Below are 19,642 nucleotides of genomic sequence, written 5' to 3' on the forward strand. Positions count from 1 at the left end.
CCTGAATGTGTTTGCATTGTTTTTAGGGTTTGTATGCCAGTAAATGTTTCTCGAGAAAATAGCTGTAATGGCTATTAAAGGGATTAAAATATTTTTGAGTGGTGGTGAAGAGGTTATTTAGAGTCTTGAAGTATTAAAAATGGTTTATATCCGACTTAGTATAAGCATCGCAAGACTCCATTCTCGTGTCACAACCACTACTTCCCATACCTTCTACTGCTAATATTACCTAAATATATAAGTTATTCAGTTAATTCTCACTCCCACAAGCTCTATCTCCCGTCCCAACACGATATTAACCACATATTTAGGTGATTATAAAGGATTGGTTGACGTTCACTTGTTTAGAGTGAGTCAGGTAGCGTGATCACGTCACTTATAGCTAGTGGTGAAGCAGATAGCTGGCCAGGGGAAGACAGCCGCCATCACCTCACATCTCACATTATTTTCCACCTTGTGAGACGTTAAACAGGAGGCTGTTTGGGGAGGGACGACCCCCGCCGCCGCTGACCATGAGTTACGGCCGGGGACCCCCGGATATCAAGGGGATGACGTCCCTGAAGGTGGATAATCTGACGTACAGGACGACGCCGGAGGACCTCAGAAGATCCTTCGAGAAATATGGCGAGATAGGAGATGTATATATCCCCAGAGACAGGTTCTCCAGGGAGAGCAGAGGCTTCGCCTTCGTCAGGTACGTCATCCAGGATAACTAATACCATTATTTTATCTAAAACTTAATATAATAATGGCGGACCATTTTTTTTTTAATATTACCGACAATGTCCTCTAAATATCTCTTATTTATTAATCTTTTCCATTAAAATTATAAAATATCTATAATTACTAAGGAATCCCCTTTAATACCCATATTTGTCTTAATTTTTTTTCCAATATGTGAAAATGACTAATTAAATTTTATCGTATTTAATTTTATTTGCTTAATTTATGTAAATTCTCCAGTGTTTCTTTATTTGGATCACCCTTGTGGGTTTAGCGCTTCTTTTTGATTATAATAATAGGTTTAGTTTGGCTAGATGTATGTATATATATATATGTATATATTTATGTATATATGTATATATATGTATATATATATATTATATATATTTATATATATATGTATATATATATATATATATTTATATATATATATGTATATATATATATATATATTTATATATATATATGTATATATATGTGTATATGTATGTGTATGTATAATATATATATTTTCTATCTGTATATATATATTTAGATATATATATATATATATATATATATATATATATATATATATATATATATATATATATATATATATATATATATATATGTATGTGTATGTAGTTATATATATGTATAATATAATTTTCTTTAATTTTGTCCTATATGATGTATAATATAATATTGACCATCACTTAACACAAACACTAAATATATAAACGTCTCCTTCAGAATACTGGCAGTATATTTCCCACCTCCAGGACTCGAGTCTGGCTAACTGGTTTCCCTGAATCACTTCATAAATGTTACCATGTTCACACTCCAACAGCACGTCGACTCATAAAACCAACTTGTCTCCACTCACTCCTCTCTGATATACTCAGTCACTAGCTGGAAGTCCAAGCCTCTCGCACACAAAACCACCTTTACCCAGGGCAGGGTGGTCCACCAGGGCAGGGTGGTTCACCAGGGCAGGGTGGTCCACCAGGGCAGGGTGGTTCACCAGGGCAGGGTGGTTCACCAGGGCAGGGTGGTCCACCAGGGCAGGGTGGTTCACCAGGGCAGGGTGGTCCACCAGGGCAGGGTGGTTCACCAGGGCAGGGTGGTTCACCAGGGCAGGGTGGTTCACCAGGGCAGGGTGGTCCACCAGGGCAGGGTGGTTCACCAGGGCAGGGTGGTTCACCAGGGCAGGGTGGTTCACCAGGGCAGGGTGGTCCACCAGGGCAGGGTGGTTCACCAGGGCAGGGTGGTCCACCAGGGCAGGGTGGTTCACCAGGGCAGGGTGGTCCACCAGGGCAGGGTGGTTCACCAGGGCAGGGTGGTCCACCAGGGCAGGGTGGTTCACCAGGGCAGGGTGGTTCACCAGGGCAGGGTGGTCCACCAGGGCAGGGTGGTCCACCAGGGCAGGGTGGTCCACCAGGGCAGGGTGGTTCACCAGGGCAGGGTGGTCCACCAGGGCAGGGTGGTCCACCAGGGCAGGGTGGTCCACCAGGGCAGGGTGGTCCACCAGGGCAGGGTGGTCCACCAGGGCAGGGTCACCAGGACAGGGTGGTTCACCAGGACAGGGTGGTTCACCAGGGCAGGGTGGTCCACCAGGGCAGGGTGGTCCACCAGGGCAGGGTGGTCCACCAGGGCAGGGTGGTCCACCAGGGCAGGGTGGTTCACCAGGGCAGGGTGGTTCACCAGGGCAGGGTGGTTCACCAGGGCAGGGTGGTTCACCAGGGCAGGGTGGTTCACCAGGGCAGGGTGGTCCACCAGGGCAGGGTGGTCCACCAGGGCAGGGTGGTCCACCAGGGCAGGGTGGTTCACCAGGGCAGGGTGGTTCACCAGGGCAGGGTGGTCCACCAGGGCAGGGTGGTCCACCAGGGCAGGGTGGTTCACCAGGGCAGGGTGGTCCACCAGGGCAGGGTGGTCCACCAGGGCAGGGTGGTTCACCAGGGCAGGGTGGTCCACCAGGGCAGGGTGGTCCACCAGGGCAGGGTGGTTCACCAGGGCAGGGTGGTTCACCAGGGCAGGGTGGTTCACCAGGGCAGGGTGGTTCACCAGGGCAGGGTGGTTCACCAGGGCAGGGTGGTTCACCAGGGCAGGGTGGTCCACCAGGGCAGGGTGGTTCACCAGGGCAGGGTGGTCCACCAGGGCAGGGTGGTTCACCAGGGCAGGGTGGTTCACCAGGGCAGGGTGGTCCACCAGGGCAGGGTGGTCCACCAGGGCAGGGTGGTTCACCAGGGCAGGGTGGTCCACCAGGGCAGGGTGGTCCACCAGGGCAGGGTGGTTCACCAGGGCAGGGTGGTCCACCAGGGCAGGGTGGTCCACCAGGGCAGGGTGGTTCACCAGGGCAGGGTGGTCCACCAGGGCAGGGTGGTCCACCAGGGCAGGGTGGTCCACCAGGGCAGGGTGGTTCACCAGGGCAGGGTGGTCCACCAGGGCAGGGTGGTCCACCAGGGCAGGGTGGTTCACCAGGGCAGGGTGGTCCACCAGGGCAGGGTGGTCCACCAGGGCAGGGTGGTTCACCAGGGCAGGGTGGTCCACCAGGGCAGGGTGGTTCACCAGGGCAGGGTGGTCCACCAGGGCAGGGTGGTCCACCAGGGCAGGGTGGTCCACCAGGGCAGGGTGGTCCACCAGGGCAGGGTGGTTCACCAGGGCAGGGTGGTCCACCAGGGCAGGGTGGTTCACCAGGGCAGGGTGGTTCACCAGGGCAGGGTGGTCCACCAGGGCAGGGTGGTCCACCAGGGCAGGGTGGTCCACCAGGGCAGGGTGGTTCACCAGGGCAGGGTGGTCCACCAGGGCAGGGTGGTCCACCAGGGCAGGGTGGTACACCAGGGCAGGGTGGTTCACCAGGGCAGGGTGGTTCACCAGGGCAGGGTGGTCCACCAGGGCAGGGTGGTCCACCAGGGCAGGGTGGTCCACCAGGGCAGGGTGGTCCACCAGGGCAGGGTGGTCCACCAGGGCAGGGTGGCCCACCAGGGCAATGTTTTTTTTTTTCTCAAAGTTGGGGCAGTGCGGTAGTGAACGTATATACATTTGGACCGTTTACGGGTTAAACTGTCAAAACGTAGATCTACGTTCGCATGCATAGCTAATCTCCAAGCTGCATAAATATTCACACCACACAATGCCCTCGACACATCACTGCCTCCAGGACTGTCCTGGGGGTGGGAGGTAGTGCCTGAAGGATGGCACTGCCTCCAGGACTGTCCTGGGGGTGGGAGGTAGTGCCTGAAGAATGGCACTGCCTCCAGGACTGTCCTGGGGGGTGGGAGGTAGTGCCTGAAGGATGGCGCTGCCTCCAGGACTGTCCTGGGGGTGGGAGGTAGTGCCTGAAGGATGGCACTGCCTCCAGGACTGTCCTGGGGGTGGGAGGTAGTGCCTGAAGGATGGCACTGCCTCTAGGACTGTCCTGGGGGTGGGAGGTAGTGCCTGAAGGATGGCGCTGCCTCCAGGACTGTCCTGGGGGTGGGAGGTAGTGCCTGAAGGATGGCACTGCCTCCAGGACTGTCCTGGGGGTGGGAGGTAGTGCCTGAAGGATGGCACTGCCTCTAGGACTGTCCTGGGGGTGGGAGGTAGTGCCTGAAGGATGGCACTGCCTCTAGGACTGTCCTGGGGGTGGGAGGTAGTGCCTGAAGGATGGCACTGCCTCTAGGACTGTCCTGGGGGTGGGAGGTAGTGCCTGAAGGATGGCACTGCCTCCAGGACTGTCCTGGGTGTGGGAGGTAGTGCCTGAAGGATGGCACTGCCTCCAGGACTGTCCTGGAGGTGGGAGGTAGTGCCTGAAGGATGGCACTGCCTCCAGGACTGTCCTGGGGGTGGGAGGTAGTGCCTGAAGGATGGCACTGCCTCCAGGACTGTCCTGGGGGTGGGAGGTAGTGCCTGAAGGATGGCACTGCCTCCAGGACTGTCCTGGGGGTGGGAGGTAGTGCCTGAAGGATGGTACTGCCTCCAGGACTGTCCTGGGGGTGGGAGGTAGTGCCTGAAGGATGGCACTGCCTCCAGGACTGTCCTGGGGGTGGGAGGTAGTGCCTGAAGGATGGCACTGCCTCCAGGACTGTCCTGGGGGTGGGAGGTAGTGCCTGAAGGATGGCACTGCCTCCAGGACTGTCCTGGGTGTGGGAGGTAGTGCCTGAAGGATGGCACTGCCTCCAGGACTGTCCTGGGTGTGGGAGGTAGTGCCTGAAGGATGGCACTGCCTCCAGGACTGTCCTGGGGGTGGGAGGTAGTGCCTGAAGGATGGCACTGGCTCCAGGACTGTCCTGGGTGTGGGAGGTAGTGCCTGAAGGATGGATGGGGATATTTGCTGATGGCTGGTTTGCTTAAACAAAACATAAATTAATTTTGTTGTCTTGTCAAGGCATTTCTGTTAAGTTTCTTGCCTACACAGGGCTCACAGTGACTACCAAAGGTGTCACTGGTGTTGGTTGCTGGAGTAGCACTCATGATGACGGCAAAAGTCTGATTTCTCAATTTAAAGAGTAGTTCCATGCAGTAATGACCTTGACTTCAAATTATAGGACGTACAGTATTAGCTTTAAGAAATAGAGAAATAGTGGATAAATCGTATTCCTTTGCAACAAACGACAGATTAATAATAAAAATAAAATTATGCACTAAACCAGGAATAAACTTATTAACAGCTAGCACGAGTTTGCAACTTTAAGGGGAATGGTGGGGGGGGGGGGGCGTGTTAGATAAGTGTGGTCAGGTGTGCTTGCCTATTACACTTATATTTTAATGTGCCTTGCTGAATCCCACTAGCCTCTACTAATGTCTTAAATTAGAGGATGTACTTAAAAAAGAACAATTTCCAGGTACTATGATCGTCGAGACGCTGAAGATGCGATGGAGGCCATGGATGGACGAAGGCTAGACGGTAGAGAGCTCCGAGTACAGATGGCACGATATGGAAGACCAGAGACCCCTCCACACCGAAGACGCCGCCGACGGTACTCGTAAGTCGGATTTTTGTGTGAAAGTGGTTTAAGTGTGTTACACCCTTGTCTTTAAATTTAATACCAAGGGTGCCCAATTAAAGCAATTGCAGCTTTTGTGAAAGTGGATGCATGACATGCTTGCTAGGTGTGTGAATGACACAAGACATGGAAGTTAGCTATCATTAGAAGTCTTCAGAATCATACGAGGTGCTTAGAAAACCAACCAACTCTCTGATGAGCAAAAATTGTTTTCCATACCAAAAACTTGCTTTATAATTTTTATGCCATTTTTCAAATATCATAAACATCACTTATATTGGCATGTCACTTTTACCTTACATATTTTCATTGAGAATAAAGGGATATTTGGCCGATTATGCAGTCATACTCAAGCTGATTTGGCTCCCGAGAAAGCCTACTGACTTGCTGTACCACCTTGAAGCTCGTTAAATTTTTTAAATGACCTACCAAAATTATGTGGTTGATTACTGAGGCATTACAAAAGTTTGTACGTTATTTTCTATAAAGTCATTTGGCATTATTTTTACACACGTTTTCTGTTTCCTATTGCTGTAGCTCTTATCCTGGAATATTTCCTTTCTGGTTTGAGGTTTGGTCTGAGACTCGTCTGTGACAAGCCCTGAACTAGTATAGAACCTCATTTGCATCTAAACTGGCTCTGGAATTAAGTGGATTGTACTCTGGGGGTGGGGAGTTGAGGACACACATTTTGCTGATTTGGGCTAAATATGGATAGACTGAATTAAGGGACCTGGAGTAACGGTTTGAAGCTAAAGACAGATCAGCTACAGGAACGTTAAGAAATACAGTATACTCTCGACTTTTCCACCAAAGTATAACCTATATGCCATTCTTGATTGACCAGGCCCCCCCCCCCCCCAAAAAAAAAAAAAATTAAATGCCATTGATAGGGGAAAAATGTTAAGTTGTTCGAAATAGTTTACAGACTTGACTGTTAACTGGCATTTGTGTTAATAACTGCTGCTGAGCGGTAGCAAAACTTGCCGCACACTCCCGCCCTCTCCGCTGTTTACTCTCACAGTAAAGTGCTTCCTGACTAAAAGGAACTTTTATACCTCATTAAATAGAGGTACATGCCAGTCTTGGTGATTGAAATGCGTACAGTTGACCCCCGGTTAATGATATTATTTCATTCCAGAAGTATGTTCAGGTGCCAGTACTGAACAAATTTGTTCCCATAAGGAATATTGTGAAGTAGATTAGTCCATTTCAGACCCCCAAACATACACATACAAATGCACTTACATAAATACACTTACATAATTGGTCGCATTGGGAGGTGATCGTTAAGCGGGGGTCCACTGTACATATAATATTCACGGGTATTTAATAATTATCTGCTTGTAACTATAGGAACACGATGCTTTTGGTGTCCCACTGTAAGTACAGTGGACCCCCGACTGACGATCAGCTCCCAACTCGACCAATTATGTAAGTGTATTTTTGTAAGTGCTTTTGTAAGTGCATTTTTGGGGGTCTGAAACGGACTAATCTAATTCACAATATTCCTTATGGGAACAAATTTGGTCTATAATGGCACCCGAACAGACTTCTGGTTTGAAATAATATCGTTAGTCGGGGGTCCACTGTATTTAGCCTTGTATTATTTTTTCAACATTTTCATTGGTTGTACCCCATCTCTTCCTGTATTCCATTCTATTACCAGCAACACTGGTTCCTTCCTACTAGTTATGAAAACTTCGTTTTGGTTTCTTTTATGGCATTACGTGTGGTTATTATATCTTCAGAAAATTTTTTTTTTTAAGCCTTTCAGTATGACATCCTCTCTTATCCCTCCTCCATCCTATTTTTTTAACTAATAATCCTGTCGCTCATCTTTGCTTTTTCTATTTTGCGTACATTTTTGGACATCGTTCCTACCCTGCCTATTTCAGTTTTGACCTAACTAGCACAGTTTTTTTTTTTTTCTTTTGGTCATATCTTGTCCATGTGCAGCATATCAAAGCTATCTTGAAGTTTAAGATAATTATCTTCCAGCGAGTCTTGCCTCATAGGTCTGTTTCCGACACTCAACATTTTATCTTCGTGAACCCTTTTATTCGCCAATTTTCATTACATCATACAGTAATTACAAAGATTTATTTCCGTTTTCCATTTGCTCAGTTTATTCGGCTCAGATGGTAGGTATATTGTATGTATGCGTAGTTGCATTAGGTACTTTATATTATGATGCATTTTTACTAATGAACATTGTCATTGCTCATTACTAAACACACACTTTTGCCCTGAAAATTTCGCATTCAGGGACAATTCCAGGTCAAGGTCCAGGTCTCGCTCTCGATCACGGTCCCGGAGGAGGAGAAGGTCTTCACGGTCCAGGTCCAGATCTCGCTCCCGTTCTCGCAGGCGCCATTCTAGGTCTAGGTAAGAGGGTAACTATGAGTCGTGGCAACTTAAAGGGTTTGTTGACTTTTGTAAGAACCTTTGTTAGTGCTTTATGGCTTAGATTATGACTATTCACTAGAATTGGCAGGAAATGCTTGTTAATTATTGTAAAAATCTTTGTTGTCAGAGTTCTTTGTGACTTTGAAGTTCATTATACCTATTCACCAGATCTGGTAGCCGCAGTCGCTCACGATCACATTCGAGGTCACGTTCTGGAAGCAAGAGTCGCTCCCGCACCCCAGATGAACGTCAATCAAAATCGCCCGAGAAACAGGATAAGGAAAATGGAATGGATGAGGCAGCAGCCATGGAAGACGAACAGCAATTGAAGCGCTCTCATTCGCGCTCCAAGTCACGCTCGCGATCTCGCTCACGTTCAAAGTCGAGATCTAGGTCAAAGTCACGCAGCAAGTCTAGGTCCAGGTCACGCTCAAGGTAATAAACTCACTGATATTGATATATTTTTGAGGGTGGCGGGTTTGACTGTTCCATACCTTGTTTGTGTTGATTGGCAAGCTTCTCATGAGTATTACCCTTCATTTAAATTAGAGTACTGACAGGGGTAATGTGAAAACAAAACAAAAACAAAAACAAAAAAAAAGGCACTGACTGGAGCATTACACACACAACCTGCACACGGGAGAGAGAAACCATGCCACAGGCTATCGCATTGGTCTAGAGTTTTACAACTCTTTGACTGCGGGTTCTGTCCCCGCCCGTGGTATGGTTTCTTTGCCATCGTGTCATTACGATTTCAAGTCATGATAGGAGAGAGAAGCTTATGACAATGTTTCGATTCGACTTGAACCAAGTTCCATTGACGTCATAAGCTCTCCCATATGAGGGTTATTTGGGATAGTGAATTTCCTTCAGTTGCACATTCCATTTGTACTTGCCTTCTTGTCACTTTAAATTAATGGAAGAATAGAAATGTGAGGAAAAATGGACCTACCTTAGAGGGGGGGGGGGCAGTGGTAGCCTCAAGGCATGAACAAGGTGAGTTCCATTGTAGTCAGTTCTTATGTATGCTTTAATCTGACATAAAATAAATTATGGATGTGGTTTGGACTGTGGCACAAATTCGTAATTGATTCTGTTGGGATGATATCAAATTTGAGAAGAGATTATCGAAGATAGCAGCACTATGATATTGATGTAATTGGAAATAGGTAATGGGAGCAGAATAATGAAAATATATCTTTAGTAAAGCGTAATATAATAGGTACTATTGCATATTAAATGACACCAGTTACATGTATTAGTAAGCGAGGGGAAAGCAGGACGTATACTCTGTACGTCCTTGGTGACTTAGATAATTCAAAGTAAGGATAAGGTTAGACGAGACTGGTTCAAGGTCAGGCTGTAAGGCTAGGAAATTTATGTAGCAAATAATGGAGTGTAATCATGCATGCTGTTGAGTAACAAATATCTTTCTTTCTTTCAACACACCGGCCGTATCCCACCGAGGCGGGGTGGCCCAAAAGGAAAAACGAAAGTTTCTCCTTTTACATTTAGTAATATTAATTTCCTCATGTTTACCATATCTGAGTAATTGAAATTTCTCATCGTTGAACTTCATATTGTTTTCTGCAGCCCACTGAAAGATTTGGTTGATGTCTGCCTGGAGCTTTGCAGTGTCTGCAATGGAAGACACTGTCATGCAGATTCGGGTGTCATCTGCAAAGGAAGACATGTCAGCCACAGCACCGTGTCTTCCTTTGCAGATGACACCCGAATCTGCATGACAGTGTCTTCCATTGCAGACACTGCAAAGCTCCAGGCAGACATCAACCAAATCTTTCAGTGGGCTGCAGAAAACAATATGAAGTTCAACGATGAGAAATTTCAATTACTCAGATATGGTAAACATGAGGAAATTAAATCTTCATCAGAGTACAAAACAAATTCTGGCCACAAAATAGAGCGAAACACCAACGTCAAAGACCTGGGAGTGATCATGTCGGAGGATCTCACCTTCAAGGACCATAACATTGTATCAATCGCATCTGCTAGAAAAATGACAGGATGGATAATGAGAACCTTCAAAACTAGGGAGGCCAAGCCCATGATGACACTCTTCAGGTCACTTGTTCTATCTAGGCTGGAATATTGCTGCACACTAACAGCACCTTTCAAGGCAGGTGAAATTGCCGACCTAGAAAATGTACAGAGAACTTTCACGGCGCGCATAACGGAGATAAAACACCTCAATTATTGGGAGCGCTTGAGGTTCCTAAACCTGTATTCCCTGGAACGCAGGAGGGAGAGATACATGATTATATACACCTGGAAAATCCTAGAGGGACTAGTACCGAACTTGCACACGAAAATCACCCACTACGAAAGCAAAAGACTTGGCAGACGATGCACCATCCCCCCAATGAAAAGCAGGGGTGTCACTAGCACGTTAAGAGACCATACAATAAGTGTCAGGGGCCCGAGACTGTTCAACTGCCTCCCAGCACACATAAGGGGGATTACCAACAGACCCCTGGCAGTCTTCAAGCTGGCACTGGACAAGCACCTAAAGTCAGTTCCGGATCAGCCGGGCTGTGGCTCGTATGTTGGTTTGCGTGCAGCCAGCAGCAACAGCCTGGTTGATCAGGCTCTGATCCACCAGGAGGCCTGGTCTCAGACCGGGCCGCGGGGGCGTTGACCCCCGGAACTCTCCAGGTAAACTCCAGGTATACAGGAGAAGAGGTTACTAGCCCCTTGCTCCCGGCATTTTAGTCGCCTCTTACAACTCGCATGGCTTACGGAGGAAGAATTCTGTTCCACTTCCCCATGGAGATAAGAGGAAATAAACAAGAATAAGAACTAGAAAGAAAATAGAAGAAAACCCAGAGGGGTGTGTATATACTATATGCTTGTACATGTATGTGTAGTGTGACCTAAGTGTAAGTAGAAGTAGCAAGACGTACCTGAAATCTTGCATGTTCATGAGACAGAAAAAAGGACACCAGCAATCCTACCATCATGTAAAACAATTACAGGCTTTCGTTTTACACTCACTTGGCAGGACGGTAGTACCTCCCTGGGCGGTTGCTGTCTACCAACCTACTACCTATAAGTAACAAATATATAATCTTTTAATTATTATAATAAAAAAGAAGCACTAAACCACAAGGGCCATACAGCGCTGCAAAATACTTTTAAAAATAACTTACATCATTCATAGAATTTTTCACGAGGTGATTGGGTATATAATAAAGTGCACATTCACAGTTGATTTTGCATGCAACTTTCAAAAGAACCTCTTGAGATTTTTTTATCAATGGAATTTTATAAAATTAGTCAGTGAAGTGCATCCATAATGTCACCTGTATCTGATGTACTCACGAGAGCCCAGATGAAGGCAAGAAAAGCTGTGTAAATATCACTCATTACTTATTTTTGGTATATATTTACATTTTTTTCTTCTTTGAAGGAGGGGTGTTAATGTTGCAGTTTAAAAACTGTAGTGTAAAGCACCCTTCTGGCAAGACAGTGATGGAGTGAATGATGGTGAAAGTTTTTCTTTTTCGGGCCACCCTGCCTTGGTGGGAATCGGCCAGTGTGATAATAAATAAATAAAATTTACATTTTCTTGTGTTTCTTAATAGTCTTTTAAGTCCTGCAGTATTCCCAGTTTAAATTTAGGAGACCTGGTCTGAGCCCAGACTGAGGTTTGGAACCATTAACAGAATGAGGTATAATTTTCATATTCTTTAATATCCGAGTAGGTAATTAGGTCACAGCAACAGTTTTGACAACGTAGATCTACATTTGGACAGTTTAAGGGGTAACTGATGTTAGCACACTTCTGGCCATCAAACAAATGAATGAGGCATTTAATACAGGTGCTTACCTAAGTGGGACAAGCAGTGTTTAAAAAAAAAAAATATGTATTACCCTCTCTCTTAAGAGGCACAAGTTTCCCCGTCCCATGTGTTTATTTTTCTCCTATAATCTACCTAGTCCATAATTAGTATCACATTTGCTTTGTCTGCTTTCATAAGGTGAAGTCTAGTATAGAACTTAAATCTTTAAGGACAACTGTGGTGTGGAGGTCTTTGCAAAGCTCAGACCTGTGTAACCCAACTGTCCTCAGAGATTTAAGTTATACCATGAATTGAGGAAAGATTCTAGACTTCACTTTACGAAAGCAAAGCAAATGAGATACTAATTATGGACAAGGTAGATTATAGGGGGGAAATAACATATTAGAAAACAGGGGAACTAATGTGCCCGTTAACCCTTAAACTGTCCAAACGTAGATCTACGTTTGCATTCATAGTGCTCTGACCTTGATTTTCTCCATAAAGTATGTAAACAAAATGTAGATCTACGTTTGGACAGTTTAAGGGTTAAATAACATTTAACTGCAACAACGTTACCCCTTCTTTAAGAGTACAGGCATTTCATAGGGTCACTATGTTCATAATATGCCACTAGTCATTTTGTATTGACCCCCTCTCTCTCATTCTCTTAATTTTTGTAAAAGTGTGTCAGTGATATAAATGTTGGTTATATTTTCAGGTCTATGGAGTGAAGACTGGTTGAGCAAAGAAAGCAGTGGCCACAGTGGTCAAGCTGCACTGGAAATGCTGATTCCTCTCAATTCCTGTCCAGATATTTGCAGTACTGGCATGCTGGGCAGGTACTTGTTCATTTCCGTGCTTACTGTGTACTGGATCCCTGTCATCTTAAGCTAATTAGTTTATTTGTCAAGGCTGATGGTTACTCCCATGTTTTATAGTTATTATTTCTTAGTCTGTTTCTCTCTCTCTCTGTCCACTCATAAGGTTAAGAAACATTTTGAGGGTTTTTTTTTTTATTTCTGCACACCCCTTTGGGCTTATGTATGGAATGTTTATATCCTCCAATTGACAGGTGGTCTGCCTGCTTGGATCATGCTCATTAGTTGTGAACATTTTTCTCAAATGTTTGGGATCACCCAATTGTAGTTCAATTTCCATGACTGATAATTCAGTTAACTATTTTTATCTATTCTCATTATTTTTTATGGGGTTTTTCAAATATAATTGACATGCTGTGGTAATAATTAAAAGTTAGAATTTTTTTTTTATTAATGCCATGGCTGGTTCCACCATGAGCCAAGTTAGGATGCAGTCTTGTTCAGATGCAGGTTAGGTTAAACCTAAAAATGTTTTAATATGTTTATTATTTGTATGAAATATCACACCACCAGAATTGTCTCTTGAAGCTCAGACATGGGTCTTGTCAGATTACACTTAGCCATGTGCATTAACTTTGTATGCTTAGGAAATAAAATTGACATGAATGTCACAGACAGGACTTTCCTATTCCACATGCCAAAGGCTGGTAAGAGTATGGAGTATTGTGTGTATTTACCCTTGTAGTAGCCATGTGCTGATGTATATTTCTACGCGCACAGGGCGTGGCAGTTGTTGCTGTTGTGTTGCTGTGGAGTATGGCGGGTTGCTGTAGTGCGGTGTTATGGCGGGAGCCGAGGCAGAGCCAGTCAGGCATGCAGCCGACGGGGGGGGCCGCAAGGCGCAGTACTGGCTCGCAGGGCACCAGACCACTCCTCCCCTATCACCTGCTTGCTCTCTCATTGCTCCTTATTCCGCACCATCCACTGCTTGACACATTCCCATCCTACATTTCCTCTTACCTCGGTTTCTTTAACAACCACTGCCCCATCACAACCAACAGCCCACTTACATTTCAATATTATCCCTACCCCTAAATCCAGTTGATAAAAATCCTCTTCTCCTAGGCCTTAGCTCCACGGGGAGTAATGATTATTAGGTTGAACTCTCAATCCAACTGAAAACACATTAAGGCTGTTCTAAAGCTTTCGTTAACTTTTATTTTGTTTTCATATATGAGAAGTTGGCAAGGAGTGTAGTAACTAATGTTATCCTTTTTTCCTCCTGACTGTTGACACTGTGGTGCCCTGTGATGCTGAGGAGGCGACTGACAGCTGCGTGCGGTCACCGGACAATGGTGACTCGCTGCAGCTGTGGCGACCCTTGCAACGCTGAGGGTGGTGGGTGAAAGGGAGGGTGGGCGGGTGGGCTGGAGAGGGTTGGGCAGCAGATGGCTACATGCAGGCTCCCACAAGAATCACTAGAAATTAGCTTGGTGGCTACATGCAGGCTCCCAGAAGTATCAAACACTGCACACTTATCTAGCTTGTGCCTACCTTTTTTTAAGCTGACAAAATTATCGACTTCGCTAGTAATGTTATTTGAAGGATGAAAAAGACATTTTTATATCAGCCTAGTGGTCAGCTAAGTACCTAACCAAAACACACAGACACTTCTTAACCCAGTAGACTATTGTACACTAATACATACACTCTGCTTTAGCCTTTTGTACCTCTGATCTGTGCCAGTGCTCACTTATGCCTAGAGGCCTCTAGTGGCAAGTCGTAGGTGGTTTTGACTGCTGTCATCTGCCTGCGAGATTGCAGAGAATTTTTTTTATACTGTGAACAAGGCCTCAACTTTCTGCTTCATATCACAAGGAATCTAATGCCAAGAAGCAACCATGCGTAGTGACAGTCCACACGTGGGGGATAGGACAAATATCCCAGAAATACACTGACCTGGGCTTGAACCTCCCATGGCCACCATGTTATGGTATGGTACACAATTTCTGAGGGAAATAGTATGCTGCTAATAGATCAGATACGAACTGGGCGAAGCTTTTGTCTTTGCATAATGGAAACTGAACTAATGTTTGTCCAGGCACAGTAACATTAAGGAACAAATGGGAATCTTACTTCAGCCCTGGTCACTTATTCGTCATGTAATACTTCGAAGGGGCTTCCTCACCCTAAATGTATGTCAAAGGGTGCTATGGATGACAAGCTAAAAAATGTAAGGACTCTGAAGGGAGTTTCTTGCGTGTTGATAAGCACTATCCGGTAACTGGTTTGCAAGTTGGCATCATTGAGAATTGAGGTATACAGGATAAAAAAAAAAAGTCCTTGATGCCAGAGGTAAATGACTGTGCTGGTTAGGTGCTTAGTGAGCTGTTAGGCCCCCAATTCATAAAGAGCCGAAGTTCTATTCATTAGCATGATCTTTGTACACGGTAGCCCTTGTGGTTTAGCGCTTCTTTATTATAATAATTTGTACACGGTAGTGGAATACGTTGATATCTGGCAACTAGCTCAATATCAAAATTATAGATTTTTGTATTGCACACTTAATTATTTTTGCTAGTTTCTTAGAATTGATTTATATAGGTGATGTACAAGAACAGTTGATATCTTTTGACATTTATGAAGCTAGCCAGACATGAGCAACAAAATGCAGCCTGCAAAATAGCTATAAATATAGAGGTAAGAAATATAAAGTAGACACATACAGATAACTAGGTAAATGAAGCCTGGAGAATAATACATGTATTTATATTTATATGTATACTGTATATATATAAATATAGAATATATATCAATTAGTTAGGCCTAATGTATGGTTTCTTTTCCAGAACGTCATCACCACCGTGATCTCTAATTTTAATTTTGAGACTTCGGTTTCTCGTGGAAAGGCTATCATGGATTGGCTGTGTGAATTGCTCTTATAATGTGTATGGGTTGTTTCAAACTGCATCTGCATGTGATTATCTCAACTGGGAATATTATTTAAGCTTTTAAAAAAAATTTTGTTAGGGATTAACAGTTGTAATTTGCAAATGGTTACTTAATGTCAATCTTTTACTCTGTGTTCTGAACTCTTGGGCTGTGTAATATTTAGAGCATTTCCATCAGTTGTGAGGTATCTTATAAATTCTAATTCCTTAACAGCGCTGTATAGCCCTTGTGGCTTAGCGCTTCTTTTTGATTATAATAATCTAATTCCTCAAAATAGGGTTTTTGCCTTTTATTTTAACTAGTGCTTGTTGATGAAATTGTGTGAATGGAAGATGGTGGAACTAGTTGATGCATTAACACAATATTGGAAATTCCTCTCCCACTCTTTATCTTCTCCTACCTCATGCCTTGCATGTCTCCTCGTTTTTTTTTTCCTCTTGTACACCAAGGCATGTCAGACAACACTAGTATATATTTTGACATGAGTTCTATTGCTGTCTCAATGTGAATGTCGCAGTTGTACAGGTTGGTGCTTAGGCACTCGAAATGGGGGGGAGAACATAGGGTACATTTCTTAAATTTGTACATTTTATAAACTTTTGGATAGATAACTGCCCAAAGTGGGTTGAGGAAGGGAAATCTGTTGCTACTTCATTGAAGATGACTTTTGCCAACTCCATGGAAACATTTTTTTATGGGCTGTTATTATCTGGATGTCTTTTTACAGTCAGAACATTTTTTTCTCGGCAGTAGTTTTAAACAAAGTTTATTTTTTTTTTTTTTTTTTTTGGGGGGGGGGCTTGATTTAAAGTTTCATATGTACAGTACCATGTAAATCAGTATTATCAAAAAATTTATATTTGAGTATTTCTTGTGTTGAGGTTGAGTTATAGATATTTGTCAGTGAACTTCTGATGTTTAACCCTTGTGGTTTAGCGCTTCTTTTTGATTAAATAATGAGATGTTTCCATGGCTTTGTTAGGTACAGCTGGTGGAGAGTCTGTCTGTTTTTTTTTTTTCATTCTTAATATGTGAAGTCTTAATGTTAATTTTTTTTATAGAGGAAAACCAGACTTCTGTTTAATTTTTTTGTAGGTAAGTATTGTAGTATTTCAAAATAAAATATAAAAAGTTCTTTTAGTGTTTTACACTTCCTTGAAGCCAGTGAGGGCTCTTGATCCAAGGAACTGGGGTCAGAAATGTTCCTACAGGATTAAGAGCCAAAATAAAAACTTTTTGTGGATATGAATAAAATTTGGTGCAGGGATTGTGAACTGACTGGAATTTCCTCTCAAGGAAGGTTCTTTGATCCAGGGAATTGGATCTGTGTTCCAGTTCCCTGAATACCTTCCATCATCCCCTACAGGTGCTGTATAATCTTATGGGTTTAGTGCTTCCCCATTATAATTGACATAATGTACTAATCAATTTAGTAACCCAATACCCTTGCATCCTTCCCTGTGTTGTATGACCTTTACCCCTCAGGGAAGGTTCCTTGATGTTGGTGAGGGGCTCTTGATTTAGGGAATTGGATCTGTGCTCCAGTTCCCTGAATTAAGCCTGAATGCCTTCCACATCCCCCCCCCCCAGGCGCTGTATAATCCTCTGGGTTTAGCGCTTCCCCTTGATTGTAATATTAATAATGTATAACCTTTTTGATTAATTGACAAATTTACCTCTTAAGAAACCTCGAAAAATAGGTAAGATTTTTATCAAACTAACTTTCAAAGTGGTTTGGTGGTGCCAAACCTTGTTGAAGGGGCAAGCACTAAACCTGTAGGATTATAGTGCCTGTGGAAGGTATTCAGGGAATTGGAGCACAGATCCAATTCCCTAGATCAAGAGCCCCTCACCAGCATCAATGAACCTTGAGAGGCCAGCGACTTATATTTACCAATGAGAACATTTAAGAGACAAACTGAACAGGAGAATGCTGTATAGTCCTTGTGGCTTAGCGCTTCTTTTTGATTATAATAATAATAATAATAATTAGCGCTTCTTTTTGATTATAATAATAATAATGAACAGGAGAATATTCTACTTTATTAATTGAGGAAAATTCAAATATTATTGAGTACATGCAACAGATCCTACATCTATAACAAAGAAAAAATTGAAATTAAGGCACTAGTTCTGATTTAACCTCGAATACCAGGAACTTCTCAAATCTAACATTTCCTGATTTCAATATCAAGGCTGACAACTGATCCATTACTATGGATAACATTATTAAGTTGAGATTCTAGACTGAATCATTATAGAACTTAATTAGCTTCAATCTTGAGAAACTTCATAAGAATTATTATTATAATCAAAAAGAAGTGCTAAGCCACAAGGACTATACAGCAACTTCATAAGAAGGAACCTGAGTTGTAAGAGATTCAATCGAGTCCCATTCAGCTCTTGAGTATTTAGTGCCTCTAATGAAGTAAAGATGAATATTACCTTGTTTGTGTACTGTCAGTCTTAGTGCTTCAAGCTTGAGATCATTATCTTTGTGGTTTAGCGCTCTTATTATAAGAGATCATTCTTGCATCCCCTTGAAGAAGGTTCCATCTTGAATATCAAGATGGTTTACAATATTACAGATTGGTAGGTAAGAGAAGCAACTTAATTCTGAAACATTCTGCCTACACAGTAGGCTTCTTCAGTCCAGTAGAGATGTGAAGACAATGTAATCAGTCCGTCATCCTTGAAGACATACATTTGAGGTTGTCAGTCCCTCAGCCTGGAGAAGAATTCTGTTCCTTACATATACCATTTTCATATTCACTAACACATTGGACAACTTTTTTAAGTGAGAATTGGATCTGAGAAGGATGTGACCTCTCAGGGACTACATTCTCTCCTTCCAACAGTATATAAATCATAATGAATGATTTTGAAAACAGACAACTTGAATAATTGAGACTTCCAGCAAGTGTGTTAGATAGGAGTGAATGGTATTTGGGACCTGACGAGCTGTTGGAGTGTGAGCAAGGTAATATTTAGTGAAGGGAAACTGGTTATTTTATATAGCCAGACTTGAGTCCTGGAAATGGGAAGTACAATGTCTACACTTTAAAGGAGGAGTTTGGAGGGATATGTTGTGTATTTTTATACTTCTAAACTGTTGTATTCTGAGCACCTCTGCAAAAAGTGATTATGTGAAATTGTTGAATTTATTTTCTTTCTTTTTGGGTCACCCTGCCTCGGTGGGAGATGGCCAACTTGTTAAATAAAAAGGAAATCTTTATTGAAAAAACGGTTTGCCACAAAATGGCTTCATCAGTCTAATATAAAACAGGAAGGTATAAAGAGTTTGAGGTAATCAGTCCATCACTTTTGTAGGAAGTGGCTTATATACTGTAGTCAGGCGAGTGGAAGCAGGATCAGTGAGACCATCCACTAGTGTAAATAGGTCTTTATATCATGATGTTGCAGTGTCTGACAGATGGGATCATGATACAAGGAATTCTTCAACACTTGCCCATTATTATAATCAAGGGGGAAGCGCTAATCAACACTTGCCCAAAGACCTACTTACACTAGTGGATGGTCTCACTGATCCTGCTTCCACTCGCCTGACTACAGTATATAAGCCACTTCTCTGGCCCTGTGCTGTACTTCCTACAAGAGTGAGGGACTGACAACCTCAAATGTACGTCTTCAAGAATGACGGACTGATTACATTGTCTTCACATCTCTACTGGACTGAAGAAGCCTATTGTGTAGGCGGAATGTTTCGCAATAAAGTTACCTCTCTTACCTACCAAGGTTCCTCAATGCTGGTGAGGGGCTCTTGATCTAGGGAATTGGATCTGTGCTCGTTGCCTGAATACCTTCCATCCCACCCACAGACACTATAATCCTATGGGTTTAGTGCTTCTCCATGATTAATAATCATTCTTGCATATTTCACTGATGACAGGTGGATTAAGGATTATCAATAAAATTATCAATTTATAGTATAGGATCATTGATTTCCCCTATA

General features: G+C 43.5%; 2 protein-coding genes across 16 annotated transcripts in view; both read left to right on the plus strand.

Annotated features, from left to right (window-relative positions):
- Positions 1-19,642, plus strand: part of LOC128702468 (tigger transposable element-derived protein 1) — a 490,624-nt gene that overhangs the window by 69,888 nt on the left and 401,094 nt on the right. The gene's annotated exons all lie outside the window — the stretch shown is intronic.
- Positions 365-13,820, plus strand: LOC128702461 (serine/arginine-rich splicing factor 2). Of its 3 annotated transcripts, XR_008409108.2 has the most exons (6): positions 365-694; positions 5,529-5,669; positions 7,959-8,078; positions 8,268-8,534; positions 12,618-12,738; positions 13,498-13,820. XR_008409108.2 is itself a non-coding variant. In XM_053796693.2 (5 exons), the coding sequence occupies exons 1-5, from the start codon at positions 513-515 to the stop codon at positions 12,628-12,630; spliced, it is 723 nt and encodes a 240-aa protein (XP_053652668.1). In that variant the 5' UTR covers positions 365-512; the 3' UTR covers positions 12,631-13,390. The 3 variants fall into 3 exon arrangements, 2 of the variants coding, with proteins under 2 accessions (XP_053652668.1, XP_053652669.1); XM_053796693.2 differs by lacking the exon at positions 13,498-13,820 and having other exon boundaries at positions 12,618-13,390; XM_053796694.2 differs by lacking the exon at positions 13,498-13,820 and having other exon boundaries at positions 367-694; positions 5,529-5,663; positions 12,618-13,390.

The sequence above is a fragment of the Cherax quadricarinatus genome, chromosome 98 (assembly GCF_038502225.1).
Source record: "Cherax quadricarinatus isolate ZL_2023a chromosome 98, ASM3850222v1, whole genome shotgun sequence".
Taxonomy (NCBI): domain Eukaryota; kingdom Metazoa; phylum Arthropoda; class Malacostraca; order Decapoda; family Parastacidae; genus Cherax; species Cherax quadricarinatus.